The sequence below is a fragment of the Ranitomeya variabilis genome, chromosome 1 (assembly GCF_051348905.1).
Source record: "Ranitomeya variabilis isolate aRanVar5 chromosome 1, aRanVar5.hap1, whole genome shotgun sequence".
Classification (NCBI taxonomy): domain Eukaryota; kingdom Metazoa; phylum Chordata; class Amphibia; order Anura; family Dendrobatidae; genus Ranitomeya; species Ranitomeya variabilis.
Window position 1 is genome coordinate 1043593494 of NC_135232.1, and position 21308 is coordinate 1043614801.

At 41.4% G+C, this 21308-nt stretch overlaps 1 protein-coding gene across 3 annotated transcripts in view; it reads left to right on the forward strand.

The window, feature by feature from the left end:
- Positions 1 to 16518, forward strand: part of DLC1 (DLC1 Rho GTPase activating protein) — a 705112-nt gene extending 688594 nt beyond the window's left edge. For all 3 annotated transcript variants that reach the window (XM_077279712.1, XM_077279713.1, XM_077279714.1), the window contains 9 exons: positions 573 to 749; positions 7482 to 7641; positions 7731 to 7929; positions 8357 to 8570; positions 8782 to 8896; positions 9244 to 9462; positions 10378 to 10595; positions 10679 to 10852; positions 14631 to 16518. In XM_077279712.1, the coding sequence (XP_077135827.1) occupies positions 573 to 749; positions 7482 to 7641; positions 7731 to 7929; positions 8357 to 8570; positions 8782 to 8896; positions 9244 to 9462; positions 10378 to 10595; positions 10679 to 10852; positions 14631 to 14751 (1597 nt within the window). In that variant the 3' untranslated portion in view covers positions 14752 to 16518. The remainder of the gene's footprint in view (positions 1 to 572; positions 750 to 7481; positions 7642 to 7730; positions 7930 to 8356; positions 8571 to 8781; positions 8897 to 9243; positions 9463 to 10377; positions 10596 to 10678; positions 10853 to 14630) is intronic.
- Positions 16519 to 21308: the final 4790 nt, after the last annotated feature.

The window sequence follows — 21308 nt, forward strand, 5'->3', positions numbered from 1 at the left end:
CAACTACTTAAAATATTTGAAGCCCTGTATAACATAATTCCGTTAAATGCTTTAAAAAAAAAACATTTATAATCTCCGCTTGCTATCCCTATGCTAATGAGGGCTTTGACTAGCCGATGGGGCGTTAGTTGCGCCAGACTAGTCAGCCCTCTTTCCAAGTTATCGCGCCCCTTGTATACTCTTGTATATTTACTGTCTTCAACTGCTTGCGTTTTGCGCATTGCACTTTTTTTATATGCAAGATATTATGAACTTTTTTCATTAAAAGTTACCGTATATTTTACCCTTTCTTGCTATTCCTTTTTCTAATTAATTGGGTCTCTACCTAGCTTCTCATAAAGGGAGTATGCTAGCAGGTTTTTGCTATGTAATCTGAGGACAGCATGAGTTAAGGGCTGAGATGCAGATTTTAAGGATGTATAAGGAGGGGCTCAATTGCTAAGCTATTATAGTGCAAATCGTTAATCAGAATGTCTGATTCATTTCATTATGTCAGAACTTGTTAATCAGTCCTAACTTATAAATATGTTAAAGGATAACTCATCTCCTAATCATCACCTTCTATGATGCAGGCATCGGTTCAGATGGCACAGCTTTCAGAGCTCTCATCGCCCCAGCTTGAGGTCCGCTTCATTGCAAATCAACTGCCAGTCGGTGACTCAGATTAACTTGCTGCAGAAATTTTCACTTTTAAAGCTGACTGCTCTCCTGGAGAAGTACACCCCGTCCAACAAGCATGGATTCAGCTGGTGAGTATCCATCCTCCATGATGTAACCAAGCAAACATGGGGTTGGGCATAGAAGCAAATAATCCAACTAACATGTCTGTCATCCGTTGTGGTTTCTCATTCATGTTCCTCTTGATCCTGTGGCTTTGGGCAATTCCTTTTTCGAACTTGGTATCATGTCTATAGCTGTAATGGTGGCTTTGCTGTGACTTGTATGCACATAATAGATGGAGATTCTTTTCAGTGTCAGATAACTGTAGAATGGCTCATAGGTTTGCTCCTGGCATAGATAAAATATGTAACATTGTCCCTTCCTACTCCTTTCCACAAAAATGTGTAACCCACAGCACCAGAGATGCTACAGTATTATCTTAATTCCTAGAAACGTGATGGACGGAATAGTTATCACTCGTGAAAAAAAATAACGCACACTATGGCGCTCGCCACCAGGGAGACAGGAGGAGTGGGCAGTGGAGTGGAATAGAATGAAAAGACCCCCCTAGCTGCTGGAACCACACAGGATCTGTGCCTATCCTGGGATTGAAATGTAGGTACTAAATAATCGCAATGCGAATACAGTGGCCCGCGCTCAGGGGTGTGTGTATTATAGTAAAAGATTGTAGGCGGCTAACACAAGTATACAATGAATGATACTTGGATCGCTACAATGGTATACAATATATGGTGCTTAAATCACTAATTAAATGCTTAGACCTGCTGTAGAAAGCATATGAGTCAATATGTCATAAATGTATTTATGCCCGTATCGGCTATGTAGAAGTTGCTTACTGTGATTGCTGAGCCACCTTTTTGGCTCCAGCGCCGCTCCGTACCATAGTGACGTCACTCTGCAGGCACCAGCGAGCCGGCGCTAGCGGCCATTTTTTTTCTCCTCGCGGTTACCAGGGACGCCTCGGCCGGGGCTCCCAGGTACCGCTACAGCTGCCGATTCCTTCTCCACCAAACCCCCCCCCCCCCCCCCCGCCCTGCACAGACGCCGCATCGTATCTCACAGCGGACTCCAGGCCGGGGTCTACTCAGGACACTGGAACAGCGCAGCAATCACAGTAAGCAACTTCTACATAGCCGATACGGGCATAAATACATTTATGACATATTGACTCATATGCTTTCTACAGCAGGTCTAAGCATTTAATTAGTGATTTAAGCACCATATATTGTATACCATTGTAGCGATCCAAGTATCATTCATTGTATACTTGTGTTAGCCGCCTACAATCTTTTACTATAATACACACACCCCTGAGCGCGGGCCACTGTATTCGCATTGCGATTATTTAGTACCTAGTTATCACTCGTAGTTGATTCCAGTGCTCATTATGGCTCCTCATGTTTTCAGTGTATCTGTTAGGCACAAAGAAGAGATTATTCATTTCATTAATTCTCCTATTAGCCAACAGGGCAACATAAGTAACCGAATCTGTCCAGTGTTCATTGTGTGCAGAGGAATTTGTATGTAAGGAGAGGTCGGGGAGTGGGCCGACTGCTCAAGGGTTAGATGGATTTTATATTGTGTGGCGCATAAAAGGGAATCATAGAGCATTGTTTTACGTGACTCTTCGGCTAAACGCCTTTAGAACGGACCATGTCGCTTTCAATTGCCTTTCTTTTACAAAGCACTCATTTGTAGAGCTGATGTTCCTGGCTGACAGCCTCTAATGCTTTACACCAGATCCCCGCTGCTATGCCCGCTGCTGGGTGGTAGACCCGACTTGAAGCCTTTTGTTAATGGCAAAAGTTGATGTACAAAACCTCCTTTGTTAACAAGACTATTTTCTCTTGATGAAGAGGAGAGTGAAGAAGTGACATTATTAGGGGTCTTTCACCACAGGATTTATTGACTTACTTCTTGGCTTCTGTCTCCGTTATTCTAATACGTAGCTTTTTTCATAGATTTGTATCTTCTGGCTATGCTTTTCTTAATATTTATATATCTCCAAACAATTTCTTGTAAGAATAAAAGCTTCTCTACATATAAAGTAGATAATTCTATAGAAATATAGATATATTTTATTGGTAGGTAGATAGATGGCTTATTTAATATAAATCAAAGATAGGGCAAAATTACTGAAAGCTAAAGTCAGTACTTTGTATAGCCTTCTTTTGATGCAATAACAGCTGCAAGTCGCTTACAATAAAGGCCCCGTCTCACTAAGCGATTTACCAACGATCACGACCAGCGATACGACCTGGCCGTGATCGTTGGTAAGTCGCTGTGTGGTCGCTGGGGAGCTGTCACACAGACCGCTCTCCCCAGCGACCAACGATCAGGGGAACGACTTCGGCATCGTTGAAACTGTCTTCAACGATGCCGAGGTCCCCCTGCAGCACCCGGGTAACCAGGGTAAACATCGGGTTACTAAGCGCAGGGCCGCGCTTAGTAACCCGATGTTTACCCTGGTTACAAAAAAAACAAACAGCACATACTCGCCTTTCGGTGCCCGTCCGGTCCCTAGCCGTCTGCTTCCTGCTCTGACTGAGCCGCCGTACAGTGAGAGCAGAGCGCAGCGGTGACGTCACTGCTGCACGCTGCGCTCTCGCTGTACGGCCGGATCTCAGTCAGAGCAGGAAGCAGACGGCTAGGGACCGGACGGGCATCAGATGGTGAGTATGTAGTGTTTGTTTTTTTTTACATTTACGCTGGTAACCAGGGTAAACATCGGGTTACTAAGCGCGGCCCTGCGCTTAGTAACCCGATGTTTACCCTGGTTACCAGTGAAGACATCGCTGGATCGGTGTCACACACACCGATTCAGCGATGTCAGCGGGGCCTCAACGACCAAAAAAAGGTCCAGGCCATTCCGACACGACCAGCGATCTCACAGCAGGGGCCTGATCGCTGGTACGTGTCACACATAGCGAGATCGCTATGGAGGTCGCTGTTGCGTCACAAAATTCGTGACTCAGCAGCGATCTCGCTAGCGATCTCGCTATGTGAGACGGGGCCTTAAGTCTCTATGATCTTTCCCTATCTTGCCACTGGGATTTTTGCCCATTCCTCAAGGTTAAACTGCTCCAGCTCCTTCAAGTTAGATGGTTTCCTCTGTTGAACAGCAATCAAGTCTGACCACAGATTCTCAATTGGATTAAGGTCTGGGCCTTGACTAGGCCACTCCAAAACATTTACATGTTTCCCTTTAAACTAATCGAGTAATGTCTTAGCAGTATGCTTTTGGTCATTATCTTGTTGGAAGGTGAACCTCCGTCCCAATCTTAAATCACTGACAGCTTGAAACAGGTTTTGCTCAAGAATAACTCTATATTTCACACCATCCATCTCCCCCTCGACTCTGACATTTTTCACTGTCCTTCCTTCCGACATCCCCACAGTATGATGCTTCCACCAACACCATGTTTCACTGTGGGGATGGTGCTCTTGGAGTCATGAGCTGTGTTGGTAGGCACCAGACATAGCATTTACCTTGGAGGCCAAGGCCTTCCTCCATAGATTTAGGGAGACTCTCACATGTCTTTTGGCAAACTCAAAACAAACCTTACAATTTTTGTGCGTAAGTGAATGCTTTTTTCTGCTCACTCTTTCATGAGGGCCACCTCTATGGAATGTATGGCTTATTCTGATAATATGGACAGATACTCCAGTCTCTGCTTGGGAACTCTGCAGCTCCTTCAGGGTTACGTTTGTTCTCTGTGCTGCCTTTCTGCTCAATGCCGTCCTTGCCCAGACTGAGAGCTTGGATGTGTGGCCCTCTCTTGGCAGGTTTGTTGTGATACCATGTTCTTTCCATTTGATGATAATGGATTTGATGCTGCTCTGGGAGATTATCAGAGATTAGGATTTTTTTTTTAAAACCCAACCCTAAGGCTATGTGCACACGTTCAGGATTTTTCGTGTTTTTTTCGCATTTTTTTGGTGGTTTTCCACTGCAAAAACGCTTACATTAAGCATCCTATTATTAGAATGCAATCTGCAATTTTTGTGCACATGTTGCGTTTTTTTCCGCAAAAACACATCGCGGAAAAAAACGCAGCATATTCATTAATTTTGCGGAAAATCTCCGGATTTGCCACTATATAATATAGTAGTGGAAAGCTCTGGAAAAAACGCGAAAAATACGCGAAAAAAACGCGAGCGGATTTCTTGCAGAAAAAGTCCGGTTTTGTTCAGGAAAATTCTGCAAAGAATCCTGAACGTGTGCACATAGCCTTACTTGTACTTATCAACAACTTTGTCCTTGGCTTGTTTGGAAATCTCCTTGGTCTTTATGGTGTTGCTTGCTTAGTGGTGCCTCTTGCTTAATGGTGTTGCAGCGTCTGTGGGCTTTCAGAAAATGTAAAGTGTATATACTGACAGACCATGTGACACTTAAGGTACCTTCACACGAAACGATATCGCTAGCGATCCGTGACGTTGCAGCGTCCTGGCTAGCGATATCGTTTCGTTTGACACGCAGCAGCGATCAGGATCCTGCTGTGATATCGTTGGTCGTTTATTTGCTCGTCCGATCGCCGTGTATCGTTGTGTTTGAAAGCAAAAGCAACGATACCAGCGATATTTTACACTGGTAACCAGGGTAAACATCGGGTTGCTAAGCGCAGGGCCGCGCTTAGTAACCCGATGTTTACCCTGGTTACCAGCGTGAAAGTTAAAAAAACAAACAGTACATACTTACATGCGCGTCCCCCAGCGTCTGCTTCCTGACACTTACTGAGCACCGGCCCTAAAGTGAAAGTGAAAGCACAGCGGTGACGTCACCGCTCTGCTGTTAGGGCCGGAGCTCAGTCAGTGTCAGGAAGCAGACGCTGGGGGACGTGCAGGTGAGCATGTACTGTTTGTTTTTTTTTACTTTTACGCTGGTAACCAGGGTAAACATCGGGTTACTAAGCGCGGCCCTGCGCTTAGCAACCCGATGTTTACCCTGGTTACCCGGGGACCTCGGCATGGTTGGTCGCTGGAGAGCTGTCTGTGTGACAGCTCCCCAGCGATCAAACAGCGACGCTGCAGCGATCAGCATCGTTGTCGCTATCGCTGCAGCGTCGCTTCGTGTGAAGGTACCTTTAGATTGCACATACGTGGACTTCCTATCACTAAACATGGGACTTATGAAGGTAATTGCTTACATCAGAAATTTTTAGGGGCTTCATAGCAAAAGGGATTAGGTCAGATTAGAAAAATATTTAAATACAGATTTTAATGTAACAAAAAAGGTAAAAAGCCAAGGGGGTGAATACTTTTGCAAGCCACTGTATATTAGATAGGTGTGCAACAGATATACTGTATATTTAATGGATATGAGATAGGAAATGGATAGATATCGGAGAGATACTTGAAGGGGTTACCTGGGATTATATTTATTTTTACAATGTGCCTAATAACTTACAGGTATCAGTGGTACTGGAACAATATGGGTTAAATTACACTGCTGTTAAATGATGATGAGAAGACCAGAATCAATATCATTACCATGGTTTTGTCTTGATAAAAAAGTTTGAATCGTTGAAACGCGTTGACCAATAAACCGCAGATATTGATTCCTGTCTCCTTACCATCGATTGACGGCAGCGCAGGTTAACCTATATTGTTCCAGTACCTTTGGTTCTTTCCTCGTGGGTTTGCAGCTGCCTAAGTCTCTTTCAGTGGTTGTGTTCACACAATCCAATCAGGTGAGCACGATACAGTAGTGTGTATTCTTTTCCATACTATCTACGCAGATAAGACCCTATTGCGCTTTTTTGTCCCTTCCAGGTATGTTCCTTCTAAAAAACTAACAGGTAGGTAGTTGCCAACTACCTGTCTGTTGTGCCTGGCGCCGAGCTCTGTTAGTTCAGAGTGATCACAGACCGCTCCTGCCGGTAATTCAGAGGCTTTCGTTGACATCACATTGACAGAGCAGCAGCTTCTATTAAACTGTGCTCTGTTGACGGGCATCGCTGCCGATATCATGCTGACTGATAGTCGGCCTCGTTGCCTAACTGCGGGAAGGCAGCTGTCAATTTGCATGATTCAGGCAGTCCGCACCTTCAACAGAGCAGCCCGAAAGAGGAAGAACTCCTCTGTTGATGTGGATCAGCTAAATTGCCAGCAGGAACAGTCTGTGACAGCTCTAAGCCAACGTCAACTACAACAGGAAGGCTGTCAGGTTTTAGGTCCATAAAAAGAAAAAAATGCAGTCTCGAACAACTTATTTAAGCTTCAAATACACATTAAATTACCGTCAGCCGAAGCAGCCAATAACGATGAGTTTGGTTGACAGACTAATGTGTATGGAGGCCCTGGAAAGTTACTGACAGAGGAGAAAATGATCCAGCATGACTCATTTTGGACTGCCAATCCTTTTGCTTTCGCCTAGAGGAGTGTGACAGTGGCTCTCATAGAGACCACAGGAGCTCTCAGAAAGTGAGCGTTCCTGTGTAGGGGACAGACAGCCAAGTTGGCAGCTGCAATGATTGGCTGACCCATCATTTGGTCACCAGTCATCTAAGGTTTATGGGGAGCTTTAGATAAATACCTAGAGAAATATTGGATGAGTAAATAGGAATGGTTAGTAGCTCCATTAATCTGAATTAAATGTTTCAATTGTTAAAGGTCTGTTTTTGCAAAGTCCTTTAAAGAATGTTTGAAACCAGGTAAAGTGTTGTATTGGAAACTGCATCAATCTTACTCATGGCCGTGTCTGATATTGCAGCATTGAAGTAGTCACTTACCACTGTGAAAGAACTTTATCAAGGTCTTCATACTTTAAAATGTTTCATGTTTCTCTTTTCTTTTTTTAGGGCTGTACCAAAGTTTATGAAGCGTGTTAAAGTTCCAGATTACAGAGACAAGAATGTGTTCGGCGTTCCTTTAACTGTAAATATCCAGAGATCTGGCCAGCCGCTGCCGCAGAATATACAGCAAGCTATGCGATATCTCCGCAGTCAGTGCCTGGATCAGGTTTGTTATGGTTTGGATGTATTAGAGGATTATTTAGTTGTCGGCATTTTGTACAGCAATGTAATGAGACGCTTTACTTCTTTCTAAAGGTGGGATTGTTCAGAAAATCAGGAGTCAAGTCCAGGATCCTGGCATTACGGGAGATAAGCGAGAACAGTTCTGATCCTCTGATGTATGAGGGACAATCTGCTTATGATGTGGCTGATATGTTAAAGCAGTATTTTCGAGACCTGCCAGAGCCACTTCTTACTAATAAGCTCTCGGAAACCTTCCTTCAGATCTACCAGTGTAAGTGGGATGAATATTACTCCTTATATATTTCTTTTCTTGACATGCATTAGTGAATACAAGCATATTATTAACACATTAGATTGGAAAAACTGTGCCAGCTCCCATTGTATCAAGGTGAGGTCTACACAATAAATGTCACGTTTTCCTTCTCCTGACACAGTCCACTGTTAGCCCAGCCCTTGAGTATTGGGGAACTGGGCTTTTTTTTGTAGATGGTAAGGTTGCAGAGAAGCAGTGTAGATATCCATTACAAAGCATAAATGTGACCCCACAGAAATGACGCCAAACAGTAGAACACGTTCAGTAGATCAGTCGACCATGGTCTGATATGACTTGTTTGTAGCACATATGCTTTTCTTTACTGATCCATGTGAATACATTTGTATTGCCATTCAATGCATTAATTGTGCTTCAATTTGTTCAGATGTTCCAAAGGACCAGCGTCTCCAAGCAATAAAAGCCGCCATAATGCTCCTGCCAGATGAAAACCGGGAGGTTCTCCAGACCCTCTTATACTTCCTAAGTGATATAGCTGCAGCAGTGGATGAAAATCAAATGACACCAACCAATCTGGCTGTCTGTTTAGCACCTTCATTATTCCACCTAAATACCTTAAAGAGAGAGAACTCATCCCCAAGGTAATGGGTCACATACATCAATGCTTTGCGCTCCCTCCATTGTTTCTGTAGTTCTGAGTTCTGTCTTTAGTGTATTTCTTAATTGCTCTATTAGGCACTATCACCTCTGAACTTGGCATGTATCATGTACAAGTTCTTTTCAAATTTATCATTTTATTATTTTTGATATGTAATCAATTGAATTACTAAACCTTACCACTTTCTTCTGCAGAGTGATGCAAAGGAAGCAAAGCTTGGGAAAACCCGATCAGAAAGATTTGAACGAAAACCTTGCTGCCACCCAAGGCCTGGCACATATGATTGCTGAATGCAAAAAACTTTTCCAGGTACTTTCTAAGTTATGTTACATTCAGCTAGAAGGCATATTACATAACTGTAGACTTGTGCCATTTCGGATTTCTTCCTGGAAGATTTTTTTTTTTCCCATAGTTAATCTTTTTTTTTTTTCCATCTCTGTTACATAAGGGTTTCAAGTCTGGATTAGCAGAATGGTTGCATTCTTCTGTAATAATACAAATATAGTACTCGAGTCTCTATGCTAAATAAAGCAAGTTGTGAGCCATTTCTAATGTTTCTTCACAATCTTTTCCTAAATGGAGTAAATCCACCACAGTTAAGTTATTGTTAGAAGAGATTAATAGATTTGGCTTTATTTTATTGCTTTCCATTTTAGATTCCTGAAGAAATGAATAAATGCCGCAATTCTTATATGGAACAAGACCTGAGGCCAGTGTGCCTGGAGGAATTGGTCAATGGAAATGCTGAGGGCCAGTGTGAATATCAGTCATACCTTCAAGAGGGTATTGACAGTTTACTGAAAGAGGCCAAGGACAAGTTTAAAGGCTGGGTCAGCTGTTCCACATCCGAGCCTTCTGATCTCTCCTGCAAGAAAGTGAGTATTTGTAGAACATATGCTCATGAAGGGATAAATCAGAACCTATTACTAGGACATGTCTTAGTTTGTATACTCAGACTGGTTGCTTTTGTTATCATGGTGGCTCAGTAGTTAACATGGGTCCTGAGTTGTAGTCCCACCAAGGTCAACATCTGCAAGGACTTTGTATCTTCCCAGCGTTTGCGTGGGTTTCCTCTAGGTAATGTTTCCTCCCATACTGCAAAGACATACTGATTAGATTGTGAGCTCCAATGAGAATTTTGAAACTAATGTCTGTAAAGCGCTGTGGAATTTAGAGCATCTCAACATTACCGCCAAAGAGCTGTATGTTTTTCGCAAAGATGCTAATTGTTGCATTATAAATTTTAGAGATTCTGTCAATTCTTGCCATCGGTTCCTATAATAAGTTTAGATGAGACATCATTAGATCTCTAGTGATCTATGGGAAGAAGAACATCTAAAATAAGTCCTCCAATAATTAAAGGGGTTATTTTATCACCTTATGCTGGATAGGTGCTATATGTATGATTGCTGTGAGACAAACTGTTAAAACTCCAACAAATCCCCAAAAGATTGTGCCCTAAATTCTTTTGTGTGAAATGTTACCAAGCATGTGTGACCACCACTCAATTGACTGCCTATAGCAGATATAGGCAATTAATAAAGCAGTGGTCACACATACTCCTCAATGCTTCATTTACATTGGAGACTTTCATTACATTGGGACCATTCTCTTGAGCCATTGGATTAATAGCAATCATATATTTATCACCTATTCAGTGGAAATGTGATTAGTGTTGTTTTTCGATGACCCTTTCATTTTTTGTTTGAAAGTTTGTTGCTTTCTATCTTCACAACAGCTTGTACCCATTCATTCACCAGTTTTCTTACCATTATTCCACTTTTGCACAGATTCCTGAAGGCCCTCCACTGCGTTTATGGAAAAGTACTATAGAGATCCCAGCTCAACCTGAAAGTGTTCTTCAGCGTCTACTGAAAGAGCAACACATGTGGGATGAGGATCTCCTAGATTCCAAAGTTATTGAGACATTGGATGATCAAACTGATATTTATCAATATGTCCAGAACAACATGGCTCCACATCCAGCTCGAGACTTTGTTGTATTAAGGTGAATACAAATTAAGTGGCAATAATGAATCTCACTAGGTTTGCTTTTGCACGTGCCTTATATTTTTATTTACATTTTCATAGATCCTGGAGAACCAATTTGCCCAAGGGAGCATGTGCTCTTCAGGCTACATCTATTGAACATGACCAAGCTCCTTTACTTGGTGTCAGAGTCAATGTGCTCCTGTCCAAATACCTCATTGAGCCTTGTGGCACAGGAAAATCCAAGCTTACCTACCTGAGCAGAGCAGATATGAGGTAGGAACCATACTTTATACTTCTATAGGCTGGTGTATTCGAATAAATGTACCTGGATCTTGCATTGTAAGGGTTTACCCAAATTTGAAAGTTATTCCCTATCAAAGAACCTAAACACTGACCTCAGGAAACGAGGCTCTGAAGAGCTGCATGTGAATAGAGTGGTAGTTGATCATGCGCACTGCCGCTAAATTAATGGGATCGCCAGAGATAGCCGAGCACTGAACTTGGCTGGTCTTCAGAAATCCTATAAAAATGAAAAGAGAAAAAGTGCGGCTGATGGACCACATGGCTTGTTCTAAGGATCAGTTAGGTTCCCAGCAACCGGGAAGGTATTCCCTTATCCCCATGGGGATAGCTTCCAAACATGAGAATGCCCTTTTAAAGCTTTTTGTTCCCTAAAAGGGCATAAGGTGTAGAAAAATGTCTTCCGTTAAAAAATAATTAGATTTTTTTTTCTCATTTTCAGTGTAATAAGTAGTATCACAGGGGAAGTTCAAGATGAAATAAACACGGCTATCTTCTTCACAAATGAGAAAAACTTCCCATCTGCACTCAGGCTGTGCGGTATTGCAGGTCAGCCCCATTCGCTTTGATGGAACTGATCTACAATACCAGCTTATTCGGTGCTATATCTGGAAGAATGTTTTTCTAAATTTTAACAATTTTTTTTCAACTCTCAAATCAGTTTTACTATCATTTAAACACAAGTGTTATGTCTACAGTACTAAAAACTTTTTTACAACAAACAGAAATATGTCCCATTGATTTGAAACACTTATCGTTCATGCTTCAAGAATTGTTCTTGGTCAGTAGATAAGCTGCAGTGGTATTGTGAAGTGTTTGGTGTAAGTTAGATACACTTACAATGCAAGGTCATACTATTTTATTTATTGAGATATGACTTTTAATATACAGTTATGAAAAAGTTTGGGCACCCCTATTAATCTTAAGCTTAATGTTTTATAAAAATTGTTTTTTTTTGCAACAGTTATTTCAGTTTCATATATCTAATAACTGTTGGACACAGTAATGTTTCTGCCTTGAAATGAGGTTTATTGTACTAACAGAAAATGTGCAATCTGCATTCAAACAAAATTTGACAGGTGCATAAGTATGGGCACCCTTATCATTTTCTTGTTTTAAATACTCCTATCTACTTTTTACTGACTTACTAAAGCCCTTTTTTTTGGTTTTGTAACCTCATTGAGGTTTGAACTTCATAGCCAGGTGTATGCAATCATGAGAAAAGCTACTTAAAGTGGCCACTTGCAAGTTGTTCTCCTGTTTGAATCTCCTCTGTAGAGTGGCATCATGGGCTCCTCAAAACAACTGTCAAATTATCTGAAAACAAAGATTATTCAACATAGTTGTTCAGGGGAAGGATACAAAAAGCTGTCTGGAGATTTAACCTGTCAATTTCCACTGTGAGGAACATAGTAAGGAAATGGAAGAACACAGGTACAGTTCTTGTTAAGGCCAGAAGTGGCAGGCCAAGAAAAACATCAGAAAGGCAGAGAAGAAGAATGGTGAGATCAGTCAAGGACAATCCTCAGACCATCTCCAGAGAGCTGCAGCATCAACTTGCTGCAGATGGTGTCACTGTGCATTGGTCAACTATACAACGCACTTTGCACAAGGAGAAGCTGTATGGGAGAGTGATGCGAAAGAAGCCGTTTCTGCAGGCACGCCACAAACAGAGTCGGCTGAGGTATGCAAAAGCACATTTGGAGAAGCCAATTTCTTTTTTCAAGAAGGTCCTGTGGACTCATGAAACCAAGATTGAGTTGTTTGGTCATACAAAAAGGCGTTATGCATGGCGGCAAAAAAACACAGCATTCCAAGAAAAACACTTGCTACCCACTGTAAAATTTGGTGGAGGTTCCATCATGCTTTGGGGCTGTGTGGCCAATACCGGCACCGGGAATCTTGTTAAAGTTGAGGGACGCATGGATTCCTCTCAGTATCAGCAGATTCTTGACAATAATGTTCATGAATCAGTGACAAAGTTGAAGTTACGCAGGGGATGGATCTTTCAGCAAGACAATGATCCAAAACACCGCTCCAAGTCTACTCAGGCATTCATGCAGAGGAACAATTACACTGTTCTGGAATGGCCATCCCAGTCCTCAGACCTGAATATCATTGAACATCTGTGGGATCATTTGAAGAGGGCTGTCCATGCTCGGCGACCATCAAATTTAACTGAACTGGAATTGTTTTGTAAAGAGGAATGGTCAAAAATACCTTCATCCAGGATCCAGGAACTCATTAAAAGTTACAGGAAGCGACTAGAGGCTGTTATTTTTGCAAAAGGAGGATCTACTAAATATTAATGTCACTTTTCTGGTGAGGTGCCCATACTTATGCACCTGTCAAATTTTGTTTGAATACAGATTGCACATTTTCTGTTAGTACAATAACCCTCATTTCAAGGCAGAAACATTACTGTGTCCAACAGTTATTAGATATATGAAACTGAAATAGCTGTTGCAAAAAAAACAATTTTTATAAAACATTAAGCTTAAGATTAATATGGGTGCCCAAACTTTTTCATACAACTGTATTTCTATATTATAAGACATGATTTTCCAAAAAATCTAAATACTATTAGTAAAGTGAGCTAAATGTTAATTCATTGGCCTGATTTAGTAATCTAAACATGGGAAAAACTAAATGTGTTGTTTACATATGAGCCATTTAGATTGTTCTGTCTGCAAGACCAGACTCGTACTGAACGTCAGGAAGGTTAGCGATATCTGTGAGGAATCAACACCACTATCCCTCATCATAAGTTTCTTCTGCTCTTGAAGAAGTTGACATCATCTGAAACAACCCTCAACCTAGACTCGTAATTTAGAATCTTGCATATCACGTAGCCCTATATAGCAATGCATGTAGGACATGATTTCAACAGAAATTGGATTGCAACCTTTGACAGTGAAACCTTTTTGAGATGACCACCAAAATTTCAATGAAATTAGACTTGTAAGGCTGTGTTTCCATGATGTGTTTATGGTGCATCAAAAATCCAGCGTCATACAGTTCTAGCAAAGTGGATGGGATTTATAGAAATCTCATGCCCACTGTGTTTTTTTTTTTTGCCACTGTGTGAACTGGCCTGTGGTGCGGGTTTCAAATCCGAAACATGTCTATTTCCTTTGAGAATAGTAAAAGGGATTGGTTTTCTAAAAAACATGGCCATAGTATATGATAGGACTCAAAATCTTTAGGTGAAAATCTGGTCTGGATATGGGATTGTTCTTCTATACTGATTTCACTGTAGTTATTGAGGAGTAAGGCTGTGTGACATTGTATTTCAAAGCAAAAGAGGGGAGAAGCCAGCACTGCTTATGGTCAGAACGCAATACATGAAGTGCACTTACACATATTGATTTCTAACTGTATTTCAAAATGAGACATTTAGCAAACAATTGATCAATTCTTTGAGCCACCCCGCCACGTCAAGGCATTCTCATAATGGGGCAGTCCTACTCTACGTTTTTTATATTCGCTGTGCCATAAAGGCCTTCTAAATGTATTAAAAGCAAGACCACATTAAATGCAAGCTGTATCTGAAGCATTTCTGAATCACTCCCATGGCGACCGAAGGGCAAGCGCAGATAAAGGTTGACCAGGTCCAGACATAGACATTTCAGGTCCAACCTCCACACTGCCCAACCAGCACCACAGATAAAGGGTGAGACAGGCTGAGACACAGGTGCACAATTAAACAGAGTATATATACCTAATATCTAACCTTTCTTTTGCCTTCCAGGGGCCACATGCCAGAATGGTACAATAAAGTGTATGGACAATTGTGTGCCGCCGAAATTGTGAGGATTCGAGACTCTTTTACCAACTCACAAACAGAAAGCAATAATGGAAAATCAAGGTGACAATCCTAGGAAGTGTCACCCAGAGCTTGGAGTAAATCACTCACCCTTAGGATCAGTGGGGTTTAGAGAAGACTAGGATCCCACCTGATGGACCTTGTATATGTCGTACCATTATTTGTTCAGGACTGGTTATATGCAAGGTTTGAAGCTGCTTTTTATCCATTTGGTGCTTAATGCCCTGGACTGGAATTACTCATCCTATAGACTTTCAAGTTCTACCATCAAATATGTTTTATTACATATCAACGGATTTGGCTTCTGAGAAGCAAAAATACTTTATTGGAAAAAATGTGCAGAATGATAAAAAAAAATCCACATTCCTTAATGCTGTTGATCATGTAAATCATCATCCTGGTTTTGAGGACTGGTGTATCCACTGGAATAATTGGTACTCCCTTTCTTATTCTGTATAGGTATCTATACTTTTTCATTTCCAGATCGAAAAATATTTGCACAGTGAAGATGTGTGAATGAGTGTTGTCCTTGTGAATATCATCGTCATCCAGTGTCTGGTACACTGATAGCTTGTAATGGTCTTAAACTCAGGTGTACTCAAAACGGTCAAAAATGTTACCAACCTATTCTTTATGTATAACATGTCTATCCCAGGTTTGCAGATCTGTCGTTGCACAGGTCATTTGGAGAACATCATCTAGACCAGTGTTTGCCAAACTCCAGTCCTCACGGACCCCACGGGTCATGTTTTCAGGATTTCCTTAGTATTGCGCAAGTAGTGGAAGTATCATCAAGGCATCAGGAATTGTCTCACCTGTGCAACACTATGGAAATTCTGAAAACATGACCCATGGGGTCCGTGAGGACTGGAGTTTGGGGAACACTGATCTAGACCCTACTGCAAAACAATCGAAACCATCCTCTTGAGTATCAATCATTCTTCACACTAGACAAACATCCTATATATAGAAAGATGGATATTATACAACTCTTTGAGATATAGCTTATATTCTTTTATAATAACCTATAAGATTGTTTTACGTTCAGACAAGGTGCCTCGTGAGGCAACGGAGTAATTTAAATGATTATTTAAATACCTTCATTGTGGTGATCCATGGTTTGCATACTGGAAACTGCATGTGTATATGTAAGAGCAAAGTCCCTGCCCAGTGTAGAGATACCTTTTATTAATGACAATCGTATACAGCAAAGACTTCTTAGGTAGGTGGGTATTGCAGCGGGTATCAAGGGTCAAGTCACTGCCATGCAATGAGATGAGACTATGGTTCCCAGAAGATATAGGATGTCTCTTTAAATAGATTTGTTATAGTAAGGAGGAGGAAACTTGGAAGTTCCTCTAGGTAAATTTATTGTATGCAGACTTTTTTGAATGGAAGTGATGAAAGATTGTTTTTGTTACCGATGTCAGTATTATATGTATGCTTTGCAATGAAGAATCTGTTAATGTGACAGTTATAATAATAGTGTTTTCATTATCAGTGTTTCCACATATTCCATTAAGTATGTAAACCTTGTATATTCATTGTAATCTCCAGGACTGTAAAACTGTGTCGCTGTACATACCATTTTAATGTAATGTGTATTGTTCCAGATAGTAACTGCATGGCATACTTAATTATTTAATGTATACTTGTATTTATACCTCAGATTTTTTTTTTCAGTATCTGGATGCAATCCCTATGCTAAACGTGATAAATATAAAAACAAAAGAGCTTAGAAAATAGATTTATATCTTGATGCATATGTCTTATCAAAGTATAGCCAAGTGCACTATTAAATGTCTCAGATGAAGCTCGCGTCACGTCCATTTGTTGGCATTGTATCATTCTTCTGTGGACGTAATATCTGTGCAAATGCCTATAGGAAGATCTCCGGAGAGAATCACCTTCTGAATGGAGCAGGTACATAATAACTACATAGCGGTACATACTCGCATGTAATGGATTAGGTACAGTGTTACAGGAAGGAGGGACAATAGAAAAGCTGCATACACTATGTAAAGAGCGAGACAATATTTGGCCATAGGGAACTTGTCGCCAGGTTTTCCCTACATAAGGTACGCCCAGCACCTATAAACCCTCTGATACAGCATTCTGTACATCGGTCCGGCCCGATGGGCGTCTCTGGTCTTGATCTGGCGCCTCCTCTCTTCTTACGATCGCCATCCTGCTTCTCGGCTTCATGCGGATGACGCGTCCTACATCCCAAACCGTTCTCCTATGCCGAGGACAGAGCAAAGTACTGTAGTGTGCAGGCACCAGGAAAGGCCAAAGAGTGCCGATAACCTGTAGGTAAAGCGTGCACATATGCATTACAGCATATTGCTCTGCCCTCGGCAGACCTGTAAAAGAGAGCTTAAAGGTGTTGGCCCTACTTTATATTAGGAAAACCTGGTGGCAGGTTCCCTATAAAGGGGTTATCCTACAAACAACATATATTACCTACCAATACCATATGTGCACCCACATAATGTGGGGTGTCTAGCCTGTGGATGCACATATGGTATTGGTAGCCCGCCTGAAGTAATAGTAGGGTCATCAGTAATAGGCTGCTATACAGATAGAGGTGCATCTCACGTAATGGTGTGAATGACTGACTGTGCAGTTAGAATACTAGGCATCCACCCCATGAATGTTTGGGTTGTAAGTGGTTTGTTTTCATTACTTTGCACCTGTGCTGCCCTTGCCTTTATCATAGGGGACCTCCTGCGCCCTGTTTGTGATTTTGCGTCTCCACATGGTATTGCAAGTATGGCCCTTTTTTTAATTTCATTTTTCATTGAATTTTTTGAATGAGTATGTAGCCAGCTTTTTAGCCAGAAAGAGGAGGAAAAAAGGCTGATCTACTAATGAATGTCATTCTTTATATAGTTCTCAGATTTTTTTTAATAATGTGATCAGATACAGTGAGTATGGAAAGTATTCAGACCCTTTTAAATTTTTCACTCTTGTTTTATTGCAGCCATTTGGTAAATTCAAAAAAGTTCTTTTTTTTCACATTAATGTACACTCTGCACCCCATCTTAACTGAAAATAACAGAATTGTAGAAATTTTTGAAATTTATTAAAAGATTTATTAAAAAAGAAAAACTGAAATATCACATGGTCATAAGTATTCAGACCATTTGCTCAGACACTCATATTTAAGTCACATGCTGCCATTTTCTTGTGATCCTCCTTCAGATGGTTCTATTACTTTATTGCTGTGTTTAATTAAACTGATAGGACTTGATTTGGAAAGGCACACACCTGTCTATATAAGACCTCACAGCTCATAGTGCATGTCAGACCAAATGAGAATCATGACATCAAAGGAACTGGCCAAGGAGCTCAGAGACAGAATTGTGGCAAGGCACAGATCTGGCCAAGGTTACAAAAGAATTTCTGCAGTACTCAAGGTTCCTAAGAGCACAGTGGCCTCCATAATCCTTAAATGGAAGAAGTTTGGGACCACCAGAAGTATTCCTAGACCTGGCCATCCAGCTAAACTGAGCAATCGTGGGAGAAGAGCCTTGGTGAGAGAGGTAAAGAAGAACCCCAAGATCACTGTGGCTTAGCTCCAGTGATGCAGTAGGGAGATGGGAGAAAGTTGCACAAAGTCAACTATCACTGCAGCCTTCCACCAGTCAAACCTTTATTGCAGGTGGCCCAACGCAAGCCTTTCCTCAGTGCAAGACATATGAAAGCCTGCATAGAGTTTGCTGAAAAACACAGGAAGGACTCCCAGACTATGAGAAATAAGATTCGTTGGTCTGATGAGACGAAGATAGACCTTTTTGGTGATAATTCTAAGCGGTATGTGTGGAGAAAACCAGGCATTGCTCATCACCTGCCCAATACAATCCCAGCAGTGAAACATGGTGGTGGCAGCATCATGCTATGGGGGTGTTTTTCAGCTGCAGGGACAGGATGACTGGTTGTCATTGAAGGAAACATGAATGCGGTCAAGTACAGAGATATCCTGGATGAAAACCTCTTCCAGAGTGCTCTGGACCTCAGACTTGGCCAAAGGTTCACCTTCCAACAAGACAATGACCCTAAGCACACAGCTAAAATAATGAAGGAGTGGCTTCAGAACAACTCTGTGACCATTCTTGACTGGCCCAGCCAGAGCCCTGACCTAAACCCAATTGAGCATCTCTGGAGAGACCTGAAAATGGCTGTCCACCAGCGTTCACCGTCCAACCTGATGGATCAGGAGGATCTGCAATGAAAAATGGCAGAGGATCTCCAAATCCAGGTGTGAAAAACGTCATAATTCCCAAGAAGACTCATGGCTGTAGTAGCTCAAAAGGTGCTTCTACTCGTACTGAGCAAAGGGTCTGAATACTTATGACCATGTGATATTTCAGTTTTTCTTTCTTAATAAATTTGCAAAAATTACTACATTTCTGTTTTTTTCAGTCGAGATGGGGTGCAGAGTGTACAATAATGAGAAAAAAATAAACTTTTTGGAATTTACCAAATGGCTGCAATGAAACAGTGAAAAATTTAAAGGGGTCTGAATACTTTCCGTGCCCACTGTATGTGTCAAAAGATATCAAGGAACGAATTGCTGATATTTTTTCTGTTTGTTTTATGTTTAGTTTCTCATAATCTACAAACCATATGGCTATATCCCTGCCCATTTGTAATACTGATGTGAGATAATTGCACGGCTTTATATAACGACTATGTAACTACTATTGAATATGTACATTGTGTTCCGCTGTAGTGTAATATAAGCATGACATTTATGTAATCGAAGTTCAAGTTTACTGTGGCCACCCACCCCTAAGGGAACAAGTTTGAGCTCATCGTGTTGGCAGCTGCCTCTCATCCCCATTAGTGGTATGCGTTGTCTCACAGATCCACTAAGCATATTGCCTGGTTCATCCCTTGACAGAATGCTTTTATTACAGCAATTGGAACATGCAATTGTAATTTGCAGATTTCATTGCAAAGGGGTGTGAAATCAATCATTGCAGGTCTGCAGGGAGAATTGACATGATGTAATACACCTGACAGGCTCATAGCTATGGAATGTTTATTCTATGAAACAGATCATTATTAACCTCAGGACTGTATGACTATATACACACATATATACAGTGGTGAAAAATATATGATACGCTGCCGATTTAGCAAGTTTTCCCACTTTCAAAAAATGGAGAGGTCTGTATTTTTTATGGTAGATACACTTCAGCTGTGAGAGACAGAATCTAAAAATAAAAACCAAACCAGAAAATTACTTTGTATGGTTTTTAAATTAAATTGCATTTTGTTGCCTGAAATAAGTATTTGATCATCTACCATCCAGCAGGAATTCTGGCTCTCACAGACCTGTTAGTTTTTTTGTAAGAAGATCTCCTACTCTGCACTCATTACCTGTATTAATTGCACCTGTTTGAACTTGTTAGCTGTATAAAAGACTCCTGTCCACACACTCCAATAATCACACTCCAACCTCTCCACCATGGCCAAGACAAAAGAGCTGTCTAACGACACCAGGGTCAAAATTGTAGACCTGCAAAAGGCTGTGATGGGCTGTAAGACAATAGGCAAGCAGCTTGGTGAGAAGGCAACAACTGTTAGCACACTTATTAAAAAATGGAAGAAACACAAGATGACTGTCAATCTTCCTCGGTCTGGGGCTTCATGCAAGATCATGTGGTAAGGATGATTCTGAGAAAGGTCAGAGGTCAGGAATCAGCCCAGAACTACATGGGTGGACCTGACCAATGACCTGAAGATAGCTGGGACCACGGTCTCAAACATTACTGTTAGTAACACAGTACACCGTAGTGGAATAAAATACTGCAGGGCACGCAAGATCCCCCTGTTCATACCGGTACATGTCCAGGCCTGTTTGAAATTCGCTAATGACCATCTGGATGATCCAGAGGAGACATGGGAGAAGGTCATCTGGTCAGATGAGACCAAAATAGAACTTTTTGATATTAACTCCACTCGCTGTGTTTGGAGGAAGAAGGATAATAATAATAATCTTTATTTATATAGCGCCAACATATTCCGCAGCGCTTTACAGTTTAACAGTTTCAAACACAACAGTCATAGGTAACAATGTTAACAATACAGTAATAAAGCAAAATAAGACGACCCTGCTCGTGAGCTTACAATCTACAATGAGGTGGGGAGATACAAAGTACAGGTGTGTATTTACAATGATGTATTTACAATGATGGTCCAGCCATCTTCAGGGGGTGGGGGGTAGATGGAGATAGTGAATGGGCTACACACACACACAAACATAAAATGACTGATTAGGGAACGTGATAGGCCGCTCTGAACAAATGAGTTTTGAGCGAGCGCCTAAAACTATGCAAGTTGTGGATGGTCCTAATATCTTGGGGTAGAGCATTCCAGAGGATTGGCGCAGCACGGGAGAAGTCTTGGAGTCGGGAGTGGGAGGTACGGATTAGTGCAGAGGTTAGTCGAAAGTCGTTTGCAGAGCGCAGCGGTCGGCTAGGCCGATAGACAGAAATGAGGGAGGAGATGTAAGGGGGTGCCGCACTGTGGAGAGCTTTGTGGGTGAGAACAAGTACTTTGAATTGTATCCTGTAATGAATGGGCAGCCAGTGT